Genomic DNA, 25,610 nt, shown 5'->3' on the forward strand with positions numbered 1-25,610 from the left:
ATACCTGTAGGAACTCTTGCTATCTGTTTTTACATTTCAAGCTAGCTTCCTCTCATATTCTAATTTCTTCTTCCTGATTAATCTTTTAGTTATTCTCTGCAGTTCTTACATTCTGGCCAATCATCTGAGCTGCCATTCCGCACTGTTACATGATTTTCCTTAATTTTGATGTTTTTCTTAATACTCAGATCTCCCCAGTATGGGCTTAAAAACTACAGTCCCAGATTATAGGGAGGATAAAAGCTTAAAACACACCAATTACCAACCTGTACACTAATTAGTGCCTCCGGCCTCCAGATCTCGTATCTCGCTGTCTCTGGCTCCTTAGGCCACTCCTTTTTACAAAAGGTCAGAATAGCACCTACTCCCTCAATGAACCAAATTACCTCACTTAACAAATTCCTGAATTTAAGCACTTGGTCTCACTGCGCTCTTGTTTCCACTATCACATTTGACTAACTTAACTTAGAGGGATCCCCCCCATAAAACTCACCACTAAATCACCAACCTGCTGAAATGGCCAGTCATGGCCTACATGATCTAACCCCTTTAGAATTCTATGAACAGTCATCATATTACAGTTCAACTTTCTCTCTTCCAGAAAGAATTGACCTCATTTATATACTTGCTCATCATAACTCAATTCCTCCACCCCATTAATCATTCTGGTTGCCTTCCTCTATATCATTCCAATAATTACTCAAGATCATGTCACATGGTAACATTTTATTATCAATGTTACCATGGGTGACCATTATTTTAATTTGTAATTCATCCTACTGGGGTCACTTGCCATTACCTGGTAAAGATAACCTCTTATGGTGTCTCTAACACACAAGATAGAATTCGGTATGACATTACATTTACCATTTAAATTTCCAGCTTGCTTGGGCACTCCCAGTTTATCAGATTACTTAGTGCCACCCGCTGCATGATCTATTTGCATGTAATTTATCACTACACTGATCAAACCTCCACATGCAGTGGGGATTGCTTTGCTGCCAGAAAAATGGTGAGAGGCCACAAAAATTGCCTCTAATTAGGACCTTGATATGGAAATTAACTATCCATCTCCATGGATTGGGCAGCCCATCCGTGGGTAGGTTTCCCAATAGCTGGAATGCATTGGAGAATCATCCCATTCTAGTGGCCCCTCCCTATTTTCCCGACCCTCCTCCTCCTCCAAGCCTGCCACCAGGAAGCCAGGGTTTAATATAATTATAAAGTGTTATGATCCCAGCTGAGGTTGTCCCTGGACAAAAGAATAAAACATTTATTAAACAAGAGAAGATGAACGATATTACAATACTCTGTCACCCACAACTATACCTTTACAGATATATATAGATTTGTAAGGATAACACAAGTTACAAAAGCTATCTTATACTCTTAATGTTCACAGTAGGTACACAGTCCATGTACCAATAGGCATTGTGGTCAGTTATACCACATTCTGAAACCAAGTGACAGATGTCACCTCAATCAGATGCAAGCATCTCTCCTCAACCCCCCCCGCAACCACCCATACACCTTCCACAGGGTTCACCTCCAGGGTTTCAAATTCTCCTTCCAATATTTCTCTCCCCTGCGTCACGACATGCATTCAACCTGTCTTTCACACACTGTCTCCCTCACTGACACAGCCATCAACAGTACCACTTCTTCACATGCCCATAGCAAAGAGTTACAGACCTTCAGTTGTCTCTTTGGACCTTCTTGGCTTTTGCAAGCTGTTCTCGCTTTAAATCTGCTTTCTGCAGCGTTTGTATCTTTAAATCTGAAGCTTGGAGCCTTTCTCTCTGCTCCTCACTCTTAACTTCACTTAACATGACCTTTTTACCAGGTTCCTGTCCTTCCTTTGACTGGAAGGTCTGCTTGGGACTTTCCCCTGTTCCACTCCACTGGATTCTTGGCACTTTTCTTTAGCTTGGGCTTGTTATCTGTCCTCTTTGCTCCAGTCTCTCCAGGTAGCTATTTCAACCGACTTTAGCTTGGGACTAGATATCTGCATGTTCTAGGTTGCTTCTGCTTGACAGCTGTCTTCAAACCAACTGAACTCAAAACTGTTTCTTTAGTCTGTGTGTCTGTGGGAGGGATCTGCCTCTCTGGGCCCCTGTTGCTAGGCAACAGCCTAATTCTTCCCACTCTTGTTTGTTTACCTTAGCTGCAACAGTCGTAAAAACCTCTTTAGAAGTGCAAGCACCTTTTAAAGTGAAACTAAAACTCAATTTGACCTTTCTTAACACAGATACAGAAATACAAATCAAACTTAAACTTTAAAGCTAAAAGTCATTCCTTACACACACAAATACCAGTAAAACTTACTTAACTTGTGTTAGGAAATAGAGCTAGGTAAGTGTTGATGCAACAAGACAAAGTACATTCAACCAAGGAAAAGTAACAACTAGTTGGCGCTGATTTCTGTTTAAGGTTCCACACATGACTTTTTAAAAAGTCAGTTACCAACTGATCCTTCAGCACAATTAGTATCAAAGGTTTGTTCTTTTACTTAGAAATTAGAAATGAAGGCCATCACTTCTAAATATAATTATGGCAACCTGAATCTTGCAATATAAATTCTTAAAATTCCAAAGTTTGGAACTATCAATGCAAAATTTATCAACTGTGATGATGTACTGATCTATCAAAAAAATACTTCCGACATTGTTTTCTGTAACTGGGTATTAGACTTGAGACAGTACATTATGTAAGATGTCCCGAATTTCCTGGATTGCATCTATGTAAAAGTTGCACTGAAATTTACTTGCTGACAGAAATTTACATTGAAATTTCCTGCAGAGTTAACTTGCTTACCCTGGAACGTGATACCCAAAATAAAATGAATGCAGATGCAGCACCAGCAATTGTTACCCATGTGTTCAACTTCATAAGCTATTTATAAAAAGGTGTACTCCCCATAGAAAATACAACTTACCACGTGACTGTATTGATGCTATGTGGACCTTTTTTGTAAAGTTAGGGAACTTGCATTTTGTGGACTGAGAAATACATCATCATTTTTGGTCTAGTAATAATCACCAAAGGCATGTGAATCTCGGTTTAATCTGGGTTCAAACTCATATCTCCAGCTCAGATCCCTGACATTTCATCAGCAGGCTTATTGGTAGGAAGCTATTTCTAGTTTGTCTTCAATTTTTACATGTAAATGAAAATACAACGGGCCAGATCAGTGGTGTTGGAATGCACAACGCTGTTGCTTGCAACTATCATCGTGCTTAACTTTTTGTGTACTTTCAGCCGGATCTTCCAACAACAATTGCAACAATGAAGCCTTGACACTGTGATCCTGAAGATAACTGGTGAAGAGGAACAGCGCAGAAGTCGTGGCCTGTTTTACATGATCAGCTGCCGTACTCAGCTAAGTTTTTAAAAGGTCGCAAGTCTTTGGGTGGGAAAGCGGGTGATGTGATGGGAGTGGGCAGTCGGGTCCGAGGATGGGGGGATAGTAGATTTGGGGGTTAGTTGAGTTGGGTCAGGATTGGCTGTAATGGTATATTGAGTTAGACTGTTAATTACAGTTGTACTGGAGATTAAAGGGTGCAATATTTCTTGGGAAAGTATCCACTTAAGTAGTGCATATCTAGCTCAAGTCTCCAACCTGAGATCAGTGTAGGAGATATTTGTAGAGGTTCCCTGGCAGTGCAAACTGTTCCATCGAAAAGTTAAACATCCTGGGCAATAACAGCGCTTGTGCACACGTCAGGGTTTCCTCAGAGTTCCAACACGCACCAGCAATTTGAGTTCAGTGCACTGTTGCTCCTGATACTGGAAGATCTGTCTCTATAGCTTCTTTGGTATGTAAGTACCGAAGATGAATATTCACATCATCACAATGGCACCCATTTGAGCAAACACTAGTGTCAAAATTCAAGTCAGAGTTATTCAGAATTAATTTGGAGGCTGACATCCCTACCAGGTGCAGTTTCACTTTCAAGTAATATTGTGCTGCTGTTATCCACATAAGAGTCTCTTTCCTCAATAATGAAATGGCTTGCAAAGTCACCAATGACATTTATGTGACTGTGACAAAGGTAAACTATTCTGCCGCATCCTTCTCAACTTGTCTGCATCTTTAAACAAAGTTGACCACACATAGACCAGTCAGCCTGATGTTGGTAGTGAGGAAAATTCTAGGGTCCATTATAAAAGATTTAATAGCTGAGCACTTGGAAAACAGTGGCAGAATTGGACAGAGTCAGCATGGATTTACAAAAGGGAAATCATGCTTGACAAATCTACTGGAATTTTTCGAGAATGTAACTAGTAGAGTTGATGAGGGGGAACCAGTGGATGTGGTTTATTTGGACATTCAGAAGGCTTTCGACAAAGTCCCACATAAGAGATTAGCATGTAAGATTAAAGCACATGGGATTGGGGGTAGTGTATTGAGATGGATAGAAAACTGGTTGGCAGACAGGAAACAAAAAGTAGGAGTAAACGGGTCTTTTTCCGAATGGCAGGCAGACTAGTGGGGTACTGCAGGGATCGGTGCTGGGACCCCAGCTATTCACAATATATATTAATGATTTAGATGAGGGAACTAAATGTAATATCTCCAAATTTGCAAATGACACAAAGCTGGGTGGGAGGGTGAGCTGTGAGGAGGATGCAGAGATGCTTCCGTGTGATTTTGACAAGCTGAGTGAGTGGGCAAATTCATGGCAGATGCAGATAAATGTGAGGGTTATCCACTTTGGTAGCAAAAACAGGAAGACAGATTATTATCTGAATGGCTATAAATTGAGAGAGGGGAATGTGCAACGAGACCTGGGTGTCCTTGTACACCAGTCACTGAAGGTAAGCATGCAGGTGGTAAAGGTGAGAGGATTTGAGTTCAGGAGCAGGAATGTCTTGCTGCAATTATACAGGGCCTTGGTGAGAACACACTTGGAATATTGTGTGCAGTTTTGGTCTCCCTATCTGAGGAAGGATGTTCTTGCTTTAGAGGGAGCGCAACGAAGGTTTACCAGACTGATTCCTGGATGGCGGGACCGACATATGAGGAGAGATTGAGTCGTTTAGGATTATATTTGCTGGAGTTCAGAAGAATGAGGAGGGATCTCATAGAAATCTATAAAATTCTCACAGGACTAGACAGGACAGATGCAGGAAGGGTGTTCCCGATGGTGGGGGAGTACAGAACCAGGGGTCACAGTCTGAGGATATGGGGTAGACCATTTAGGACTGAGATGAGGAGAAATTTCTTCACCCAGAGAGTGGTGAGCCTGTGGAATTTGCTACCACAGAAAGTAGTTGAGGCCAAAACATTGTATGTTTTCAAGAAGGAGTTAAGATATAGCTCTTGGGGCGAAAGGGATCAAAGAATATGGGGAGAAAGCGGGAGCAGGCTATTGAGTTGCATGATCAGTCATGATGATTATGAATGGCGGAGCAGGATCGAAGGGCCAAATGGCCTACCCCTGCTCCTATTTTCTACGCTTCTATGTTTCTTCTCCAACACCTCTCTATCAATGTCCAGTTGTTTGTGGCTGCACTCACTTGATTCCATTATTATCTAATCATAACCAGACTACCTCCTGCAATGGTTTCACTTACCTCACCACTACTTTTGCTGTCCTGCAAGGATCTATCCTTGATCTCCCTTCTATTTCTCATCTATATGCTGCCCCTCATCAGCCAAAAACACAGCATTAATTTGCACATGTATACTGACGACACCCAGCTCAACCTCACCACCAACCTCGATTCCTCCACTCTCTCTAAATTATCAAACTGCTTGTCTGTCATCCAATACTGGATGAGCAGAAATTTTATCTAGTTAGATATTGGGAAAACCAAAACCACTATTTCAACTCCTACTATAAACTCTGTTCCTTAGCTACTGATTCCATCTCTTTCACCAGCAACTGTCCAAGGCTGAACAGATTGTGAAAATCTTGCTGTCATATTTGACCCCAAAATTAGTTTCTGACCATATAGCCATGCCATCACTAAGACTGCCTATTCCCACAACATAACATCACCCGAGTTCTCCCCCGCCTCAACTCATTTGCTGCTGGGACACCTATCATGCCTTTGTGACCTCTAGTCTTGACTAGTCCAATGCACTCTTGACTGGTCTCCCATATTCAGCCCTCAATAAACTTGAGGTCATCAGAAGTTCTTTTTCCCGTGTTCTTACTCGCATGGTCCCATTCATCCATTACCCTAGTGCTCATTTACTTACACTGGTTCCTGGTTAAATTTTCTCCCTAAACCTCTTTGTTTCATTTCCTCTTTTAAGGAGCTTCTTAAAATCTACCTCTTTTAGCCATCTACCTTATTGCCTTCTGTTGCTTCGTGTCAAGTTTTTGCCTTCTTGAAGCCAGATCCACAAGCATTCAGGCAAAACTCCTGCAAAATCACTTTGATGAACTGGTTATTTGTTTGGATGGCCAAAAGCTGTCTCACTTGCCAGGTCCTGTTCTCTCAACTTTCAAATGGTCAACTTTCCAGGGAGGACAAATAAAACAATTCAAAGACACTCTGAAGCTGTCCTTCAGGTGTGCCAATATTAGCCTTAATGGCTAAGAGGAGCTTGATGCCAACTGTTCAGGATGGCAACAACTTGTCTATCTTGCTGTATCACACTTCGAGTCCCAATGCCTTAATGATGAGATAGAGCGGTGGCAGAGAAGGAAAGAAAAGGAAGCAAACCTTAAACTCTGGACTCCACCACCTCGGGGGATATCCTGCCCCAGGTAACTAAAGATCTGCGGGTTGAGAATCGGCCTGGTCATTCACATAAGACCCATGGCAGAAACTTGCGGCCCTGAGCAGACATCATCCTTGGATTGGAACAGCTGATGTCAAGGTCAAATTTTGCTTTATAATGTTCTTGTGAAGCATCTTGGGATGTTTTACAATGAAGATGCTATATAAATAGATGTAGTTGTTGCTCCTGCTCTTTCTTTCTATTATTACACAGAACAGTGGCAACCCCAGAGGGAAGGACATTCCAGCTGCATAATTCTTCAAAACATGTAACTGAATCAGTAACATTTCGGGTGTACCAAGACTGACAAAATTTTGACCTAGTATAGTTTAGATCTTAGGAAGAAAGATTTTCTTTAATTAGTGAATTAATTGCCAAACTCCAGAAATCTCCGTTATATCAATATCAGGTGGCTTTGAGCCATGATGTGGCTAAATGTTTGGAGGTACATCTACACCAGCATTTTATCTGTGTCAATCTAGGAAACTTGAGTAAGTAGATCTTTTACTTGAAGGCAGAATTACGTAAATGAATGGTAGATTTTGGGACAATGTTTGCATCACTTCCAGGCTATGAATGAAATTTATATTTAGTAATGTTTCAATATAAAACTTGTGTAAATCACTTAAATGCAATCTTTCTGTAGGCAGAAACCTTAGAATGCATTCGTGGTGTAGGTACACCAAAACTTAGAAAATTTTCAGCTTTCATTTTTGGCTATGATTAATTTCAAATATAATTGCCATAATATATTGACTGATTAATTTCTAATGTCTATCTATTTAATTGAAAGTTAATATCAAAATTAGAGTGCACATCAGCTTAATAGGTTGGAGAGTGGACAATTATTTTTTAAAAGTTCAGTTTCCAAACTAGAGACTGGGGGATCTGCTGTGCACCTTTGTTGCCAAGAATTTGTAGTCTGGATTGCTGGTGACACTTATTAGTATTTTCATCCAGGCCACAAAGACAAATGTGAATTTAAAAAATAATAAAATAACAAAGGGATGTATGGTAACATTTCATTCAGTAAAATGAGACTTTTATCTACACTGTTCCAAAACCGGGTTGTTACCTTAAGGTTTCTTCACAATGCAGATTGAATGTGTATGCATGTGTGTTAAACGTAGAACTCCCTTAACAACTGCAGACCTTCTACTTAATCTGAAATTGGATGCACAATTTCCTTTGGGAACTCTTTCAATGATCAACAGGAAAAAGCCAATATCCAAAATAAATCTTAGATTAGATATTTCAAATGAAATTTGCTTTCTGCAGATAAAAATGTCAAGATGAATATGAACAGTAAAATAATAAATTATCTCAATGTGGTGAGGTAGTTATCAATGACTCCTTCATTCACACTGTTCCTTGGATATCAAACTGCACAAGACATTCATCAAATGTCACACATTCAGAATATTGGAAACACCATTAAAGCTGTTTGGCTAAAGCCTCTGAAGTGTTTAAGGAAGACCCAGAATGTATATTTGTGCAACAGAGGAGAATAAATTTACATATCAGCATCAGCTCATAAGGGATAGGTAAACATTCTGTTTATCTCTTATTGTCATTCCATCCATTTTACGTTTGTACATTTATGATTAAAGCTAGGTGATGTTTGGACCCTGGTTTCAAAAACTCTGGATACATGTGGCTTAAAACCTCTAAGTAAATATCTGCATTTCTCGATGTATTATGTTACAATTAACCGTCTGGCTGTGTAAAGTCATAATTTTATAAATATTAGCTCTGTAATTGCTAAATATCAGGAATTAATTATGGACAGAAAATAGGCCAAAGATATGAAAATCTATATTTTTACATTGTTGAAAGGATGTCACTTGCTGAAAGTGAGTAGGAATGATTTTTTATCACACTGTTACCTCTTACAGCAAGCAGTTAAGATTTCAAAAGAAACATGCATTAATTACAACAGATACATCACTGCAATATATGTGATTCTCAAAGAATGTAATTAACTGCTCTCAGCTTGCAGCTTTTTTTGTACATGCCACATGTCTTAAAAATGTTTAAGGAGATCTAATATCAAAAGCTAATTACAAAGGCCATTTGACGCATCTTAATTCATTTGTCCTGAGAGATCCCAATGTCTACATATCCACCCCCTGCGCCCTCCCCACCACGGTTCAATGATTTCTTAATTCCAGGCTTGTGCTTCACTAATGTATCTAAAAGTTTAGTCCACATACAGAAACATAAGAAATAAGATGGGTAGGCAATTCAGTCATTTGAGCCTGCTTTGCCATTCAATAAGATAGTGCCTGATCTTCTGCCTCAACTCTAATTTACCTCACTATGCCTCAGATTCTTTAGTTCCATTAGTATTCAAAGATCTATCGATCTTTGTCCTGAATATACTCAATGATTGAGCATCCACAGCTCTCTTGGGGTGTAGAGAATCTCTAAGACTCACAACACTTCGAATGAAGAAATTTCTCCTCAGCTCAGACCTAAATGGTTGGTCCCTTATCCTGAGAATATGACTCACAGTCCTACACTCTCCATTCAGGGGAAACATCCTCCCAGAATCTCCCTTCATCAAGCCCTTAATAATTTTATTTGTTTCAACAAGGTCACCATTCATTCTTCTAAATTCTAGGAATATCGCCCAAGACTACTCAATCCCTCCTTACAGGGCAATCCACTCATCTCAGGAATCAGTCCAGAGAACCATCGCTGCACTGCCTCCAAGGCAAGTATATATTTTATTAGGTAAGGAAACCAAAACCACACAGCGCTTCAGGTGTAGATGTACCAAAGTCCTATATAATTGCTGTAAGACTTCTTCACTTGTATCCTCCAATCCCCTTGTAATAAAGGCTAACATATTATTTGCCTTCCTAATTGCTTGTTGTGTTTGCATGTTAACTTTATAATTTGTGTACTAGGGCACCAAAGTTCTCCAGTCCCTAACCATTTAAAAAATATACTATTTTTTACACTTATATACTATAAGTGGATAACTTCACATTTGCCCACATTGGATTCCATCTGCCATATTCTTAATTATTCACTTAACCTGTCTATATTCCTTTGCAACCTCTGCGTTCTCATCACAGCTTACTTTCACATCTGAATTTGTATCACCAGCAAACTTGGTTACATTACTCTTGGTCTCCTTATCTAAGTTATTGATGAAGGGATTGTAAATAGCTGTGGCCCAAGCCCTGATCTTCACCCAGGAGAGAGAAAGAGAGCAAACCTAGTTGGAGAATGCACAGAAAACAGCGAGGGTATAAAGAGAGAGTGGGGCTTGGGGCCTTCATTTACCCGGGAGAGAGGCAAAGACCGAATCTGGTTGCAGAACGCACAGGAGACAGCTGCTTCAGCTCCAGCTCTAGAAAGACGATTTGAAGAAAAAAAAAAGGAGACTGACATCACAAGAAAACCTTAATATCAAGGTTGGTGAGAAACTGCTGTGAGGGAGTGTCTTTAAGTAGCTGTAAATTAGGAAAGGGTATTATCTTTAAAAAATTTGCTTTTAGATAAGAAACATTTGGAATAGGGGAGTAAAATTAAGTCAGGGCCAGTAAAATAAAATAAGTAAACCAAAGTACATTAAAGTTAATGTAAGGGAAGTAAAGTTAAGACATGGCAGAGCAGCTCAGTTGTGTGAAATGTGTGTCCTGTAATGTGTGGGAAGTCATAGACACTGCTGGTGCAGGAAATGCTGACAGCTGCACAAACTTGAGCTCCAGGTTTTGGAGCTTGAGGGGTGGCTGGAGTCACCTGTGGAGCATCCATGAGGCTAAGAGCTAGGTGGATAGCACTTTCAGAGAGGTGGTCACACCGCAGGCTAGGAGCATGCAGGCAGAAAGGGGATGGGTGACCACCAGGCAGTCCAATAGAGCCAGGCAGGGTAGTCAGGAGTCACTGAGATACTGCTCGCAAATTAGTTTTCCACTTTGGATACTGGAGAAGACATTGGTTCCTCAGAGGATTGCAGTCGGAGCCATATTTGTGGCACCACGAGCAGCTTGGCTGTTCAGGAGGGGAGGAAGAAGAGTGGAAGAGTAATAGTGATAGGGGATTCATTAATTAGGGGAACAAACAGGCATTTCTGCGGCCATAGACTTGACTCCAGGATGGCATGTTGCCTTCCTGGTGCCAGGGTCAATGATGTCACAGAGCAGCTACAGGACATTCTTCTGGGGAAGGGTGATCAGCCAGAGGTTGTGGTCCACATTGGTACCAATGACTTAGGTAGGAAGCGGGATGTAGTCCTATGATCAGAATTCAGGGAGCTAGGTTGGAAATTAGCAAGCAGGACCTCAAATGTAGTAATCTCCGGATTACTCCCACCTGCAACTGAGTACAAAAATAGGAGGGTAAGGCAAATGAATACATGGCTGGAAAGATGGTCCAGGAGGGAGGGCTTTCGACTCCTGGGACACTGGGACTGGCTTTGTGAAGATGGCACCTGTACAAGCCGGGTGGGTTGCACCTGAGCCGAGCCAGGGCTGAGTTCCTTGCAGGCCATTTTGCTAGTGCTGTTAGCGGGGGGTTTTAAACTAACTCAGCAGGGGTATGGGAACCAGGAGAGAGTATTAGAGAGGAGCACCAGAGTGCACAAAATACAGGGAGAGACAGATAGCACTAGTATAGAGAATAGTAAGTTGATAGGTGGAGTCGGAGTAAGGGAGAAAATCATGAAGTCTAAATTAGGGTTACCGTGCGTGTATGTGAATGCACGGAGTATAGTAAATAAGATTGGGGTGTTAGAGGTGCAGATTGCCATATGCAAATATGATGTTGTGGTGATAATAGAGACCTGGCTCAAGGAAGGGCAGGACTGAGTGTTAAATATTCCTGGGTACAAGGTGCTCAGAAAAGATAGGAAAGGGAGGAGGTGGTGAGGTGCTATTGGTTAAGGAGAGTATTGCAATGCTGGAGAAGGAGGATATCCCAGAAGGTTCAAGGGCAGAATCAATGTGGCTAGAGCTAAGGAACAAAAAGGGTGCAATTACATTATTTAATGTAGTCTATAGACTGCCAACTAGTGGGAAGGATGTAGAGGAACAAATCTGCAGGGAAATTACAGAGAGATGCAAACATTATAGGGTACTTATAATGGGGGGCTTTAATTACCCGGATGTAGACTGCGACAGTGGTAGTGTAAAGGATGGAGAGAGGCAAGAGTTCCTAAATTGTGTTCAGGAGAATTTTCAACATCAGTATGTGTCCAGTCCAACACGACCTGCGGAAATTTTCCAGAATTTTCTGTTTTTGTTTCAGATTTCCAGAATCTGCAGTATTTGGTTTTATCTTACGAAAGGAGGCACTGTTGGACCTGGATCTTAGAAATGAGGTGGACCAAGTAGATCAATTGCTAGTGGGGGAACATTTAGGAGATAGTGATCATTGTATCGTAAGGTTTAGGATGATGGTAGAAAAGGACAATGTGCAATCCAGGGTAAGAATAATTAATTGGGGGAGACCTGACTTCAATGGGGCAAGAACAGAGCTGGGCTGAATAGACTGGAACCAAAGGCTGGTGGGGAAAACTGTAGCTGAACAACGGGCTACCTTCAAAGAAGAAATGGTTCAGGCACAGTCAAGGTATATTCCCTCTAAAGGGAAAGGTAAGGCAAACAAATCCAGAGCTTTCTGGGTGAAAAAGGAGATACATATTAAGATAAAAGAAGAAAATGTGTGCATATGACAGGTGTCAGGTAGAAAATACAACTGAGAACCAATCTGGAATACAGAAGGTTCAGAGGGGAGGTGAAAAAGGAAATAAGAGAAGCAAAGACGAATCATGAGAAAAGACTAGCAGCCAACATAAAGGGGAATCCCAAAGTCTTCTACTGGCACACACATTGTAAGAGGATGGTAAAAGGAGAAGTAGGGCCGGTTAGGGACCAAAAAGGGGATTTACATGTGGAGGCCGGGGGCATGGCTGAGGTGTTAAATGAATACTTTGCATCTATCATTACCTACGAGGCAGATGCTACCGAGGTCACGGTGACAGAGGAGGAAACTCTGTCACTAGAAGGGTTCAAAAGTGGTAAGGAGGAAGCGTTGGGTAAAGTGTCAGTACTTAAGGTTGACAAGGCACCGGGACCAGATGATATGCATCCAAGGACATTGAAGGAAGTAAGAGTGGAAATTGTAGGGGCATCGGCCACTATCTTTCAGTCTTTCCTCATCTCGGGAGTTGCCGGGGGACTGGAGAATTGCAAACATTATACCCTTGCTCAAAATAAGTTGTAAGGCTAAGCCCAACAATCACAGACCAGTCAGTGTAACTTCAGCAATGGGAAAGCTTCTTGGGAAAATTATTTGGGATAGAATTAGTAGTCACATGTAAAAATGTGGGTTGATTAGGAAGAGCCAGCATGCATTTCTATTGGGGAAATTGTGTTTAACTAAATTGGTGGAGTTTTTTGAAAAGGTAACAAAGAGGGTTGATGAGAGTAATGCTGTTGATGTGGCGTACATGCACTTTCAAAAGGCATTCGATACAGTGCCACACAACAGACTTATGAGAAAAATTATAGCTCATGGAATAAAAGGGACAGTAGCAACATGGATATAAAATTGGTTAAGTAATAGGGAACAGAGGGTTATGGATCTGTTTCAGGCTGGAGGAATGTTTGCAGTGGGAGTTCCCCAGGGGTCGGTTTTGGGAACCTTGCTTTATCTGATACATATTAATGATCTAGATCTTTGTGTACAGGGGACAATTTCTAAGTTTGCAGATAATACAAAACTTGGAAGCATTGTAAACTGTGAAGAGGATTGTATAGAACTCTAAAAGGACATCGACAAATTGGTGGAGTGGGCAGATAGGTGGCAGGTGAAGTTCAATGTGGAGAAGTGTAAGCTGATTCATTTTGGTATAAAGAACATGGAGAGACAATATAAAATAAGGTGTACAATTCTTAAGGGTTTGCAGGAGCAGAGAGACCTGAGTGTGTATGTGCATAGATCATTGAAGATGGCAGGACAGTTGGAGACTGCAGTTAATAAAGCATACAGTATCCTGGGCTTTATTAATAGTGGCATAGAGTACTAGAGCAGGGAGGTTATGCTGAGCTTACATAAGACAATAGTTAGACCTCAGCTGGGGTACTGGGTACAGTTTTGGGCACTACACTATAGGAAGGATGCGATCACATTGGAAAAAATGTAGAAGACATTTCCAAGAATGATTCCATGGATGAGACACTTCAGTTACAAAGATAGATTGGAGAGAGAACTGTTCTCCTTGGAGGGGAGAAGGCTAAGTGGAGATTTGATAGAGGTGTTCAAAATCACAAGGGGGGTGAATACAATTGATAGGAAGAAACTGCTCCCACTCGTCAAGGGATCGAGAATGAGAGAGCACAGTTTTAAAGTGATTTGCAAAAGAATATGATGTGAGAATAAACTCTCTCACACAGTGAGTGGTTTGAGTCTGGAATGCACTGCCTGAAAGTGTGGTGGAGGCAGGTTCAGTCAAGGTGTTCAAGAGGGTAACAGATGATTATTTGAATAGAAACAATGTGCAAGGGTATGGGGAAAAAGCAGGAGAATGGCACTAAGATGCTCATTCGGACAGCTGGTGCAGATATGATGGGCTGAATGGCCTCCTTCTGCGCCATAACAATTCTGTGACTTTTCTCTGTGACTAGTTAACACGTTGCCAAGCAAAAATGATTTGTTTATTCCAACTGTTTTTTGTCAGATAACCAATCCCGAACTCATCTTAAATTACCTTCAACCCCATGAGCCCTAATTTTATGTAATAGCCTGTTTTGTGTGGCACCTTGTGAAATGCATTTTGAAAATCCAAATATCCTATATCCACTGGTCCACCCTTAACCATCCTACTCATTATCTCCTCAAAAAAATTCTTTAAAAATTTGTCAAAAACAATTTCCCTTCCATAAATCAATGTTGACTCCGCTTATTCATTTATATTTTTCTAAATGCTCTATTACCACATCCTTGATACTAGATCCGAGCATTTTCCCTACTACTGATGTGAGACTAGCTAACCTACAGCTGCCCATTTCTCTCCCCTTCCTTTTTTGAATAACGGAGTTACATTTGCTGCCTTCCAACCTACAGAAACCACTGTGACAATCTTTGACCCAGAAGCATACAGTAAGGAAAATTTGTAATTACTTTAAGAAGTCGATAGAATCTGTAGTTGCTTTTAAGAATGTTTGAAACAGACTTGTAAGACTTTGCATCAATTGCAAAAGAATCAATTGCACCTTTCTTGGATAAGAAATGCTGGTCCTTGTGACCTCATGACCCTTGATCTGGAAGCAGTACAAACAGGAAGGAAGTTAAGATAGGGATGCCATGTGGCTGACAGACACAAAGGAGAGCTACAAGCCGAAGAGCTGGAGAGTGAAAGCACACAGCTGCAAGGAGAAAGAAGGCAGAGACAGAAAGAGGAACACAGCATTTGTGTGAGGAGAAGCAAGCAGAGCTTTATGAAAAGGTTCCTTTTTACCCCTGTTTGGCAGTATTGTAAGATTATTAGGTTACTATCAACACCATTAATTGTTAAAAACTAACCTTCGTAAGAACCAAACACTTGAACTTATTAGGAATTCTTCTTGTAGAATAAAAGTGGGAAAACTTAGATTAGCTCACGGCATAGAAAATTACCAAGATAGTGGTACCGTGGGAAATTATGTCAAGTTTTAAAAGAGCTTACATGCAGCAAAAAGCTGTGACCTTGAAGCTGTCTGTGAGAAAATACCAGAATGCCAGTCTCTCTCTACAAGATTTCTAATCATGGGATGTAATATTCCCAAATATTTTTACATACAAAGGACATTACTTACGTAAATATGTAACATTAGGAACAGCCACATAAACTTGGGGGGGGGGGGGCACAAGAGGCAGGGGCAGAGCAAAAGAGGGGCAGGAAGAGAGAGAGAGATGGGGGCAGAGAGAGAGGGTATGGGGCAGAGAGAGAGAGACGGGGGGAGAGGCAGAGAGAAAAGAGAGGGGGGGGCAGAGAGAGAGAGAGAGAGAGGGGGGGGGTCAGAGGAGAGTGGGGGGGGTCAGAGAGAGGGAGGGGGGCGGGGGCAGAGAGGGAGAGGGAGAGGGGTTCCCTCAGGAGTGTCATAACACACCTCTAGAAAGTAGAGAATTCTGGGGGCAGAGAGGGAGAGGGGCGGGGGCAGAGAGGGAGAGGGGCGGGGGCAGAGAGGGAGAGGGGCGGGGGCAGAGAGGGAGAGGGGTGGGGGCAGAGAGGGAGAGGGAGGGGTTCCCTCAGGAGTGTCATAACACACCTCTAGAAAGTAGAGAATTCTGGAAGATCAAAACCTATTTATTAAGTATCCCTCTTCAAACCCTTGGGTGCAAGCCATCAGGTCTTAATTTGTCAACCTTTATACCTATTAACTGCTTTACTGATCCTAAGCTTTTAAAGTTATTCATTCTCGTTAGACCATTGGTTCCTCAATACTTCTCATATTGATTTTTGTGTATCTGTCATCACGGTGGAAGACAAAGTATCTGCTTAATGTCGCTACCTTTTTCTTATTCTCCATTATAATTTCTCCTGTCTGTGCCTGAAATGGGCCCACATTTGCTTTCACTAGTCTTTTCCTTTGTACATCCCTGAAAAAAATTTTACAAACTGTTTTTAAGCCTTTTAGTAGTTTGTGATATTCATTTTTCTCTATCAATTTCTTGGTCATATTTTGTTAAATTATAATATCTTCCCAATCCTCAGGCTTTCTACTCTTCAACATTATAAGCCTGTTCCTTTAATACTACCTCAACTTCTTTTCTTAGCCTTAGTTGGACTGCTTTTCCTGTAGGTGTTTTTTGTCCTTAAGGAATGCATATTTGTTGCTCTAATCGCTCTGAAAAATATTCCCGAGCTCTATTCCCCCATTCATTTTAAAGCAATTTCTTCTACACTCTAACAAACCTGTTTTGCAAGCACCTGAAATATCAGGACCTTTTTATTTCAAGCATTTTGTCCACAGCTTTTCTGGTTTAATATAAAATTAACTTTTTTTTAAAAAGCAAAGTGGCAATGTCTTTAATGTTAACAATAATCCAGCCTGTGATAGATCTCATCTTTTCACTAACCTTCCATTTGCATATTAGATGTATTTTCGTCTTATTGTAATCTTATTTTTTCCTCCAAGTTTTCAGATCTGTAAAAAAAAGTACCGAAAAGACAATTAAAAAAATTTTAAAATGCTATGTTTCTGAAAATTGTATAAAAATCTATTTAATGAGAGGTCCAATGTTTAAATATCTTTATACAGCAACTAAAATATTCAGGTTAAAAAATTGCAAGAACTTCAGAACAACTGTTTTAGTTTATAATGAAAGAGTTGCTATGTATTTGGATTGTAAGAACATCTTCTGAAATTGCACAATTCCAGTATAATTAAGATTTAAGTCTCAAATTTGAGTCTTTTTTTAAAAAAAGGACTATGTTGGGCTTTTGTTGGGAAGTGGCAGCAAAAGACAATTGCTGAATATTAGCTTCATGTTCAATAAATACTAATTAATTATTACTTGCTGCAGACATCTGAACTTCATCACTACATCAATCTTTTGACATTACTTTTCATCGTCATGCAAGTTGTCTCCTCATAGATCCTCTATAAAAAAAGGCACAAACCACAGTACCAACTGAAGTCAATTAAAATTGTTTGTGTATGTTTCACCTCGAAGCATCAAATTTACAGAAAATTACTCGACAAGTTAAACAGCACTTATTGGCTGTCACAATCCAAAAAAATGCAATCGTGGCTGAGATTTCATGATCCTCCATTAGCTTCTCACCTAACTGCTAACTTAGTTCTTTCTGGAAATTTTCCCATGAAGTCTCAAGCTCTTCTTTTTTTCAATTGTCGGCAATAGTGCTTCTTAGAAACAGGCAATCTTTCATTCAGTTCCTCATTTACTTTTGGATTAGCTGAAATGCAGGTGTTTTATTACATTAATTAAATGTACTGTACATGTCGCAGTCAATGCAGTTATAGAACTACAAAAAAGATGAATAATAATTTCAGTCTTTTAATATACCAAGACGTGGAAAGAAAGCAATTTTTAATAATCTCATGGGCATTTTAAAAGAAGACAGGCTGCCCTATTGTTCATAACATAAATCATAAATTTTATCCCTCCATAATTTACAGTCAATCTTCAGCACCATTTCCAAGCTAATGATTGCCAGCAATTAACAAAATGTAATCCCATTGCGCAATCATTTTAATGCTTTTAGCACTCAGAAAAGTAAACATCAAATTAATACAGCTGAAGCCATATTAGATCCTGGTTAGCTGCAGGCAATTATAGTTCAGCTCCTCAGGTGTAATTAAATGATTGAAATGATTTAGTTCAATAAATGCAAGTTAATTCATAAGTAAGCAACAAATAGACTGGGAGCAATTACAAGAAACACTGACATCCTCAGCTCGTCCCATTGCTGCCTACTGCTTAAATGGAGAAGGCTGCCACCTGCTGGAAAAATGATACCAATGGTTCCTACTGTTAAGAATGTCAGTACAGCAGTTAATCCTATTAACACAGAAAGTCACTGACTGTCCCACTTTATATGACAATCTCAGATACAACGTTGTTTTATGATTCTTCCATTTGGAAGAAATACCAAAATCCATCGTTTAGTACACTAATATAGTTTGGGATTCTCTACCCCAGAAGGTTGTGAATGCATCGAGTATATTTAAGGCTAGGTAGACTAATTTTTGGATCTCAGGGAGTCAAGGGATATGGGGAGCAGGCAGAAAAGTGGAGCTAAGTTAGATGATCAGCCATGATCATACTGAATGGCGGAGCAGTCTCAAGGGTCCATATGGCCTACACCTGCTCCTATCACTTATCTTTCTTATGCTGACTATGCTGAACAGTGAGCCAAGTTTGGACTCCCGCCCCCACCCCCTGCATGCTACCCCAACTAACAGCTGTATTTTTCTGCCTTTTGCAGCTAAATTTAATTTAATAATATTTGCAAATGGGGGTTGTATATCTCTGCTGCCGGAGAACTAGCAATATAATGTGCTCTAAATAGAATAATTCTTTTGTTCCATAATAATTTTATGAGGACCAGAGTAACCTGGTTAAGTTCAATATTGCAGTTTTGGTTAAATGTATCTATAGGTGATGCAATAAAGTATTTGGTCCACAATCTAAATAAAAACAAATTAGGACAACCTTTAGAAATTATGTTCCATGAGGAAGGAGCCAGATTGTTGTAACATTAAATTCTTTCAGCATTTTACATCACTTACAGTAACCAACTATTCCATTTCATTTTGTTATTTTAGAAAGTTAAACCATAAACAGTAGAACGTAAGTTACAGGAAGTCATAACCTAACTGTTCAGACCTTTGGTAAGGCCACATCTTGAATACTATGTCTAGTTCCAGTCACCAAGATATAAAGTTGGAAGTAATGCAGAGAAGGGTCTGCTGAAGGGTCATGAGGACTCGAAATGTCAACTCTTTTCTTCTCCACCGATGCTGCCAGACCTGCTGAGTTTTTCCAGGTAATTCTGTTTTTGTTTTGGATTTCCAGCATCTGCAGTTTTTTGTTTTTATCTGCTAATTAGTTATCTTTGATGTGGTTTCCTTATACTCTAAATAATGAGCAAGTTGTTAACTCATTTCAGTAATCGATAAGCACATCTCACCCATCATGTTGGGGGGCTCCTGGTCCCAAGCACTAAGCAATATGTATGACAGGCTTTCCTTCTCTGCTGCGTACAGCAAAAGATTAAAACAGATTCAGGCAATCCAGCAGGAAAGTTTTGAAATTAAATGCTACACAAGTAGTCAAGTCTTTATGTGACAAACTGAAAAGTGAAAGGCTGTGAAAAGGATGCACTACAGGGTGGTTAGAAATTAGTTTAAGTCAGACGATCCACAATATGGGGTAGTGTAGTATATTCAGTATTTTTTGATTACTCGAGAACAAATTGTACTGGTTGAACAAAGTAAATCTGGCCATGACTGTTGTTATGCTACTGACTCACTGAAATAAAGTTGCTGAACAATTCATATCAAGTATCATCTCACCAAGTGTTTACTCAGAGAGATTCAAGAAGTACATGTGTGAAAGACACAAATAGTTGGTTCAGGTCACAAAGGGGTATTATTATTACAACCCAAAGTTATGCTTTCAATCAAGCATTTAAAGGGCAGTGCATATCAAATCCAGAAAAAAAGAGGCACTGATGATTTACAACTACAATTTGCATTTATGACATAGAAAAACATCTCAGGCACTTCACAGAATGATACTCAGATAAATGGGCACCAAGATAAAGGAAAGTTTGGAGGGCTGGCCGACAAGGTTGATTTTAAAGAGAGCCTTGAAGGAGGGATTTAGGGAAGGATTCCAGACCATGGATCTCATATGACTGAAGGCATGGTTAACAATAGTTGGGTGAGGGAGTACAGGAATGCACAAGAGGCCAGAGTTGGAGAACACAGAGTACTTGGGGGAGCCGGTGGGGTGGGGGGGAGGGGGGTCTGGAGGGTCAATGGTTGTTGAAGGAAGAACAGAGAAAGGGAGGATAAAAGGCAATTGGAGGCTTTGGGTAATTGGGTGCCAATCCAGATCAGCAAGGACAGGAGTATTAGGTGAGGGGACCATGTTTTAGAGGAGCCGAATGAAAGGCCAAGACAGCATTCAATAAGTCAAGTCTGGAGTCACAAATGTATGGAAAACAACAGACTCCACTAAATCCAAGAGGTTACCTATGATACATTTGAATTTCTAACAGCTGCATCCATTGGCAAACATCTTAGGTTATTAACAGAGATTGCTTCCATTCAATGTTGCTGAGTTACCATTTCAAATAAATCATGAGGTGTGCATCATCTGTGACTTGGTTTAAGGGCCTACTAAGGTGTTGGGGGCTAGTATTCCAGTAGCTGATGTTTGGAGTAAGGGCTCTCAGTTACAATAGCCATGCTATTGTTTATGTACTGGACATAAAAAGGTGTGCATTGGATCAAAGGTGATGTGAGGTCCAATGTCAAGAGTGACCAGTGACACTGAAACAAAGCAGATATCTAGCATAAAATCCTCAAAATGTTTTGCGCCCTATTTAACACTTGTTGACAATGTAATTTGTCACTTATTTGTCCAATAAAGATTTAAGTATTAATATATACTGTGCATCAGCTTGATTCAGAAGGTAGCACTCCTGTCTTGGAGTCACTTATGTCAGAAAGTTGTGAATTCAAGCTCCACTCAAAGATTTTGAGCACCACTGCAGTACAAAGGAATGTTTCATTATCCAAATTGTTCACATGTATGTTCAGTATCTAATAGTGCCAATGAGATCAAGAGCACAAAGTTCTTTTGATGTCTTGGCATAAAGCCTCAAAAGCAGACTGGTCATGCATTTCATTATTGTTTTTTGGATCTTATTGTATGCAAAATAGGTTCTGCATTTGTCTTCAAAATTCAATTCATATGTGAAACACATTTGTAATTTTGGAAATGTGGTAAGATGCTATGATGCAAGTCTATGATTCTTCCTCGCTCAGGTACCATGCCTGAAGAGGCCGTTGGTGACCATGGACTTCCATTGGATTGGTCCAGGGTTATACTTGGCAAAGTGCAGCAATAGTTTGCCATTGCCTTCTGCAGTACAGCTGACCAAGAAACTCTTCCATTCTTACCACCTGCCATCAGGCGTATTGGAAAGATTCAGAGGCTGATAATCAACCTGTTTGGCCACGTTATGAATGCACCTTCTGTGGCCATCAAGTCCTGGAGTGAGACTTGAACCCAGAGGTTCTGGCCCAGAGGTAGGGACTCCACTAGTGCACAACCACCATTCCCTCGGTCCCTTCATCCATTAGATTGGAAAATAGCAAATAAAACTCCTTTATTCAAAAAGGAGGTGGTGGGATTGGGAGGGATAGGGGTGGGGAGGCAGGCAGGGAGACAGAAAGCAGGAAACTACAGGCCAGTTAGCCTAACATCTAAGTCATTTATATAAATTGTAGAAAGTTGAGACCCCAACAACTGATCCCAGTGGCACACCACTCGTCATCCTGCCAACCAGAAAAGGACCCATTTATGCCAACTCTCTGCTTCCTGTTAGCTAGCCAATATGTTACCCCCTACAACATGAGCTTTGATTTTCTGCAATAACCTCTGATGTGGCACTTTATCAAATGCCTTCTGGAAATCTAAGTACAGCACACTCACCGGTTTCCCTTTATCCACAGCACATGTGATTCCTTCAAAGAACTCCAATAAATTGGTTAAACATGATTTCCCTTTTACAAAACCATGTTCACTCTGCCTGATTGCCTTGAATTTTTCTAAGTGCCCTGCTGTAACATCTTTAATAATAGCTTCTAACATTTTTCCTATGTCAGATGTTAGGCTAACTCGCCTATAGTTTCCTGCTTTCTATCTCCCTCCCTTTTTGAGTAAAGGATTTATATTTGCTATTTTCCAATCAAATGGAACTTTCTCCGAAACTAGGGAATTTTGGAAAATTAAAACTGATGCATCAACTCGCTCACATGCCACTTCTTTCAAGACTTTATGGTGAAGTCCATCCTGACCTGAGGATTTATCCATCCGCAGCCCCAACAATTTGCTCAATACCACTTCCCTGGTGATTGTAATTTTCTCAAGTTCCTCCCATTTCCTGATTTACAGTTATTTCCGGGATGTCACTTGTGTCCTCTATAGCGAAGACCGAAGCAAAATACCTGTTTAATTCATCCGCCATCTCCCTATTTTCCATTATGAATTCCCCGATGCACTTTCTATAGGACCAATGCTTATTTTGTTAGCTTTTCTTATTTAAATACCTATAGAAATTCTTACTACCTGTCTTTATATTACAAGCTAGCTTTCTCTTGTATTCTAATTTCCGCCCCTCCTTATTAATTTGTCATTCTTCTTTATATTTTTTCTGATCTTCTGACCTGCCACCTGTCTTTGCGTAATTATATGCTTTTTCTTTAAGTCTGATATTGTCTATAACTGTTTAAATTAACCACGGATGGTGGGCCCTCCCCTTTTGGATTTTTCTCTCATTGGAATGTATATATTCTGTTTATTCTGAAATATCCCTTTAAATATCTGCCAATGAACTTCTGTTGACATATCCATTAACCTCATTTGTCACTTCATTTGAGCTAGCTCTGCTTTCATGCCCTCATAATTGTCCTTATTTAAGTTTAAAATACTAGTCTCAGCCATACTCGTTTCTCCCTCAAAATGAATGTAAAATTCAATCATATTATGATCGCTGCTACCTAGCGGTGCTTTCACTAGGAGCTTATCAATTAATCCTTCTCATTGCTCAATGCCAGTATAGCCTTCTCTCTGGTTGGCTCCAGAGCATGTTATTCTAAGAAACTATCTCAACAACATTCTATGAACTCATCTCTGCCAGATTTTCCCCATCTGATTTTTCCAGTCTATATGTAGATTAAGAGCCCCCATGACTTTTGCTGTACCTTTTTGGCAAGCTCCCATTATCTCTTCTTTTATACTCTGTCTTACTGTGCAGCTACAATTAGGAGGCCTGTACACCACTCCCAGAAGTGATTTCTTGCCTTTACCATTTCTCATCTCTACCCAAATCGCTTCTACATCCTGGTTTCCTGAATTTAGGTCATCCCCCAAATGTGCTAATACCATCGTTAATTAACAGAGTCACCCTTCCACCTAACTTCCTGCCCTTCCTAAATGTCACATACCCTTCAATATTCAGGTCCCAATCTACATCATCCTGTAGCCACGTCTCTGTAATGGCTATCTGGTTACACTTACTTATTTCTATCTGTGCTATCAGTTCATCTGTTTTGTTTCAAATGCTATGTGCGTTTAAATACAGAGCCTTTTATTATTTTTGTAGAGTCTATCCTTATCTGCTGATTTACTCTTAGGACGGGACAGAGAGTACAATTCTGTCATGGAAAAACTCAGCAGGTCTGGCAGCATCGGCGGCGAAGAAAAGAGTTGACGTTTTGAGTCCTCATGACCCTTCGACAGAACTTAAAAGTTCTGTCAAAGGGTCATGAGGACTCGAAACGTCAACTCTTTTCTTCTCCGCCGATGCTGCCAGACCTGCTGAGTTTCTCCAGGTAATTCTGTTTTTGTTTTTGTTTTGGATTTCCAGCATCCGCAGTTTTTTTGTTTTTAACAATTCTGTCATGGTCTGTTCATCATTTCCCATATTAATACCTGTCTCTCTAGCCTTTTCTCTACTCTTTGATTTCCCACATCTTCCCAAATTTGATCCCTTGCCCCCACTATTCAGTTTAAAACACTGTCTAGTTAGGCAGCTCGCGAGGACACCAGCCCCAGCACGGTTCAGACGTAGACCATCCCCAATGGTACAGATCTCACTGGTGCCAGTGCCCCACAAACTGTAACCCACTTCTCCCACACCAGTCTTTGAGCCACACATTCATTTCTCTAATTTTATTTGTCCTATGCCAATTTGCACACTTTGCAGAGCCTCCTTCCTCATCCTGCCTATGTCGTTGGTACCTGCATGGACCACGACCACTGGATCCTTCCCCTCCCACTGCAAGTTCCTCTCCAAGCCAGAGCAGATGTCCCAAACTGTGGCACCAAGCAGGCAACAAAGCTGTCTGGACTCTCGCTCTTTGCTACAAAGAACAGTGTCAATCCCCCTTACAATACTGTCCCCCTACTATCACTATATTCCTTTTTGCTCCCCCACTTGGATGGCTTCCTATACCATGGTCAGTTTGCTCATCCACCTGCAGCCCCCACTCTCATCCAAACAAGCTGAGAGAACATCAAACCTGTTGGACAATTGCAGAGGCTCACACTCTTGCACTCTGGGTCCCCTCACCTGCCTCACTCGCAGTCACACCCTCCTATCCCTGACCACTGACCAAATCAGAAGACCCTGTCCTAAGTGGTGTGACTGCCTCCTGGTATAAAGCATCCAAGTAACTTTCCTCCTCCTTCTGATTTGTCACAGAGTCTGCAGCTCAGCCTCCGGCTCAATGACTCTGAGCTGAAGTTCCACAAACACTTACTGCAGATGTGTTTGCCCTGGATCACAATGTTATCCAGGAGCTCCCACATGCTGCAGCCTTGACCCATCACCTGTCCTGCCATCCTTAATGTGTTTTAAATAATTACTTAATCATATTAATCACTTAGTTCATATTGCTTTTTTTATATACTTGATTAATTTTACCACCAAATTGTGTACTATTTTAAACCTATGGGGTAGAATAGAGCTAACCCACTTACCAGATACTCACCAAACAGCTAGCTCCTTTCCCTGTAGTGGAGCAAGAACCAATTTCTATGGCGTGACAATGATGGAAAGAGGAAACAAACAACTCCTTCCCCACCTTCTCCCAACTCCGCTCTCACCAATCTCCAAGTCATCAGTTAGTCAGCTGCACTCCATTTGCCAACTGCATTAAAGAACCCTGAATTTCCAGTTATCTGAACTGGGACTACAGTAACCAGATTCAACCAATTAGCTAATTAACTACTCAGCTCCTATAGCTGAGAGTGAGTTTACCCTGTCTAAACTGCAAGAAAGAAATAAAGAACTTAGCCTGCTTACACAGTACTTCCCAGTTACTGCTAATCACAGACTAGATTAGATTTTAAGAGCAAAATTTAAGAACAAAATTGACACTTGAAACTCCCCTCTCATCAAATTGGAAGTCTTCATTCAGTTTGTCAGCTGCACTCAGTTTCTCTCCATGGCAACACCTCTAAAAGAATCCACTTGCCAACCAATCAGCACTCTCTTCTCATACAGTATAAATTGTTGTTTTCTCCTTATATAGTTTTCAGTGCAGTCCTGCCACATCTAGCCATGAATGGTGGTGGACAATTAAACAACTCACCGGAGGAGGCGACTCCGAAT

At 40.6% G+C, this 25,610-nt stretch overlaps 1 protein-coding gene across 14 annotated transcripts in view; it reads right to left on the minus strand.

Moving 5' to 3' along the window:
- The window catches only part of mipol1 (mirror-image polydactyly 1), a 363,283-nt gene that overhangs the window by 275,562 nt on the left and 62,111 nt on the right, over positions 1-25,610 (minus strand). For 6 of the 14 annotated variants that reach the window (XM_041214750.1, XM_041214758.1, XM_041214757.1 and 3 more), the window contains one exon: positions 16,811-16,878. The exons of 3 other annotated variants lie outside the window; for them this stretch is intronic. In XM_041214750.1, coding sequence (XP_041070684.1) covers positions 16,811-16,823 — 13 coding nt within the window. In that variant the 5' untranslated portion in view covers positions 16,824-16,878. Of the gene's footprint in view, positions 1-16,810; positions 16,879-17,248; positions 17,335-17,518; positions 17,652-25,610 lie in introns of all 14 variants that reach the window. 5 more of the 14 variants (XM_041214753.1, XM_041214755.1, XM_041214752.1 and 2 more) reach the window with 2 other exon arrangements.

Source organism: Carcharodon carcharias, chromosome 20 (assembly GCF_017639515.1).
Source record: "Carcharodon carcharias isolate sCarCar2 chromosome 20, sCarCar2.pri, whole genome shotgun sequence".
In the NCBI taxonomy this organism is placed as follows: domain Eukaryota; kingdom Metazoa; phylum Chordata; class Chondrichthyes; order Lamniformes; family Lamnidae; genus Carcharodon; species Carcharodon carcharias.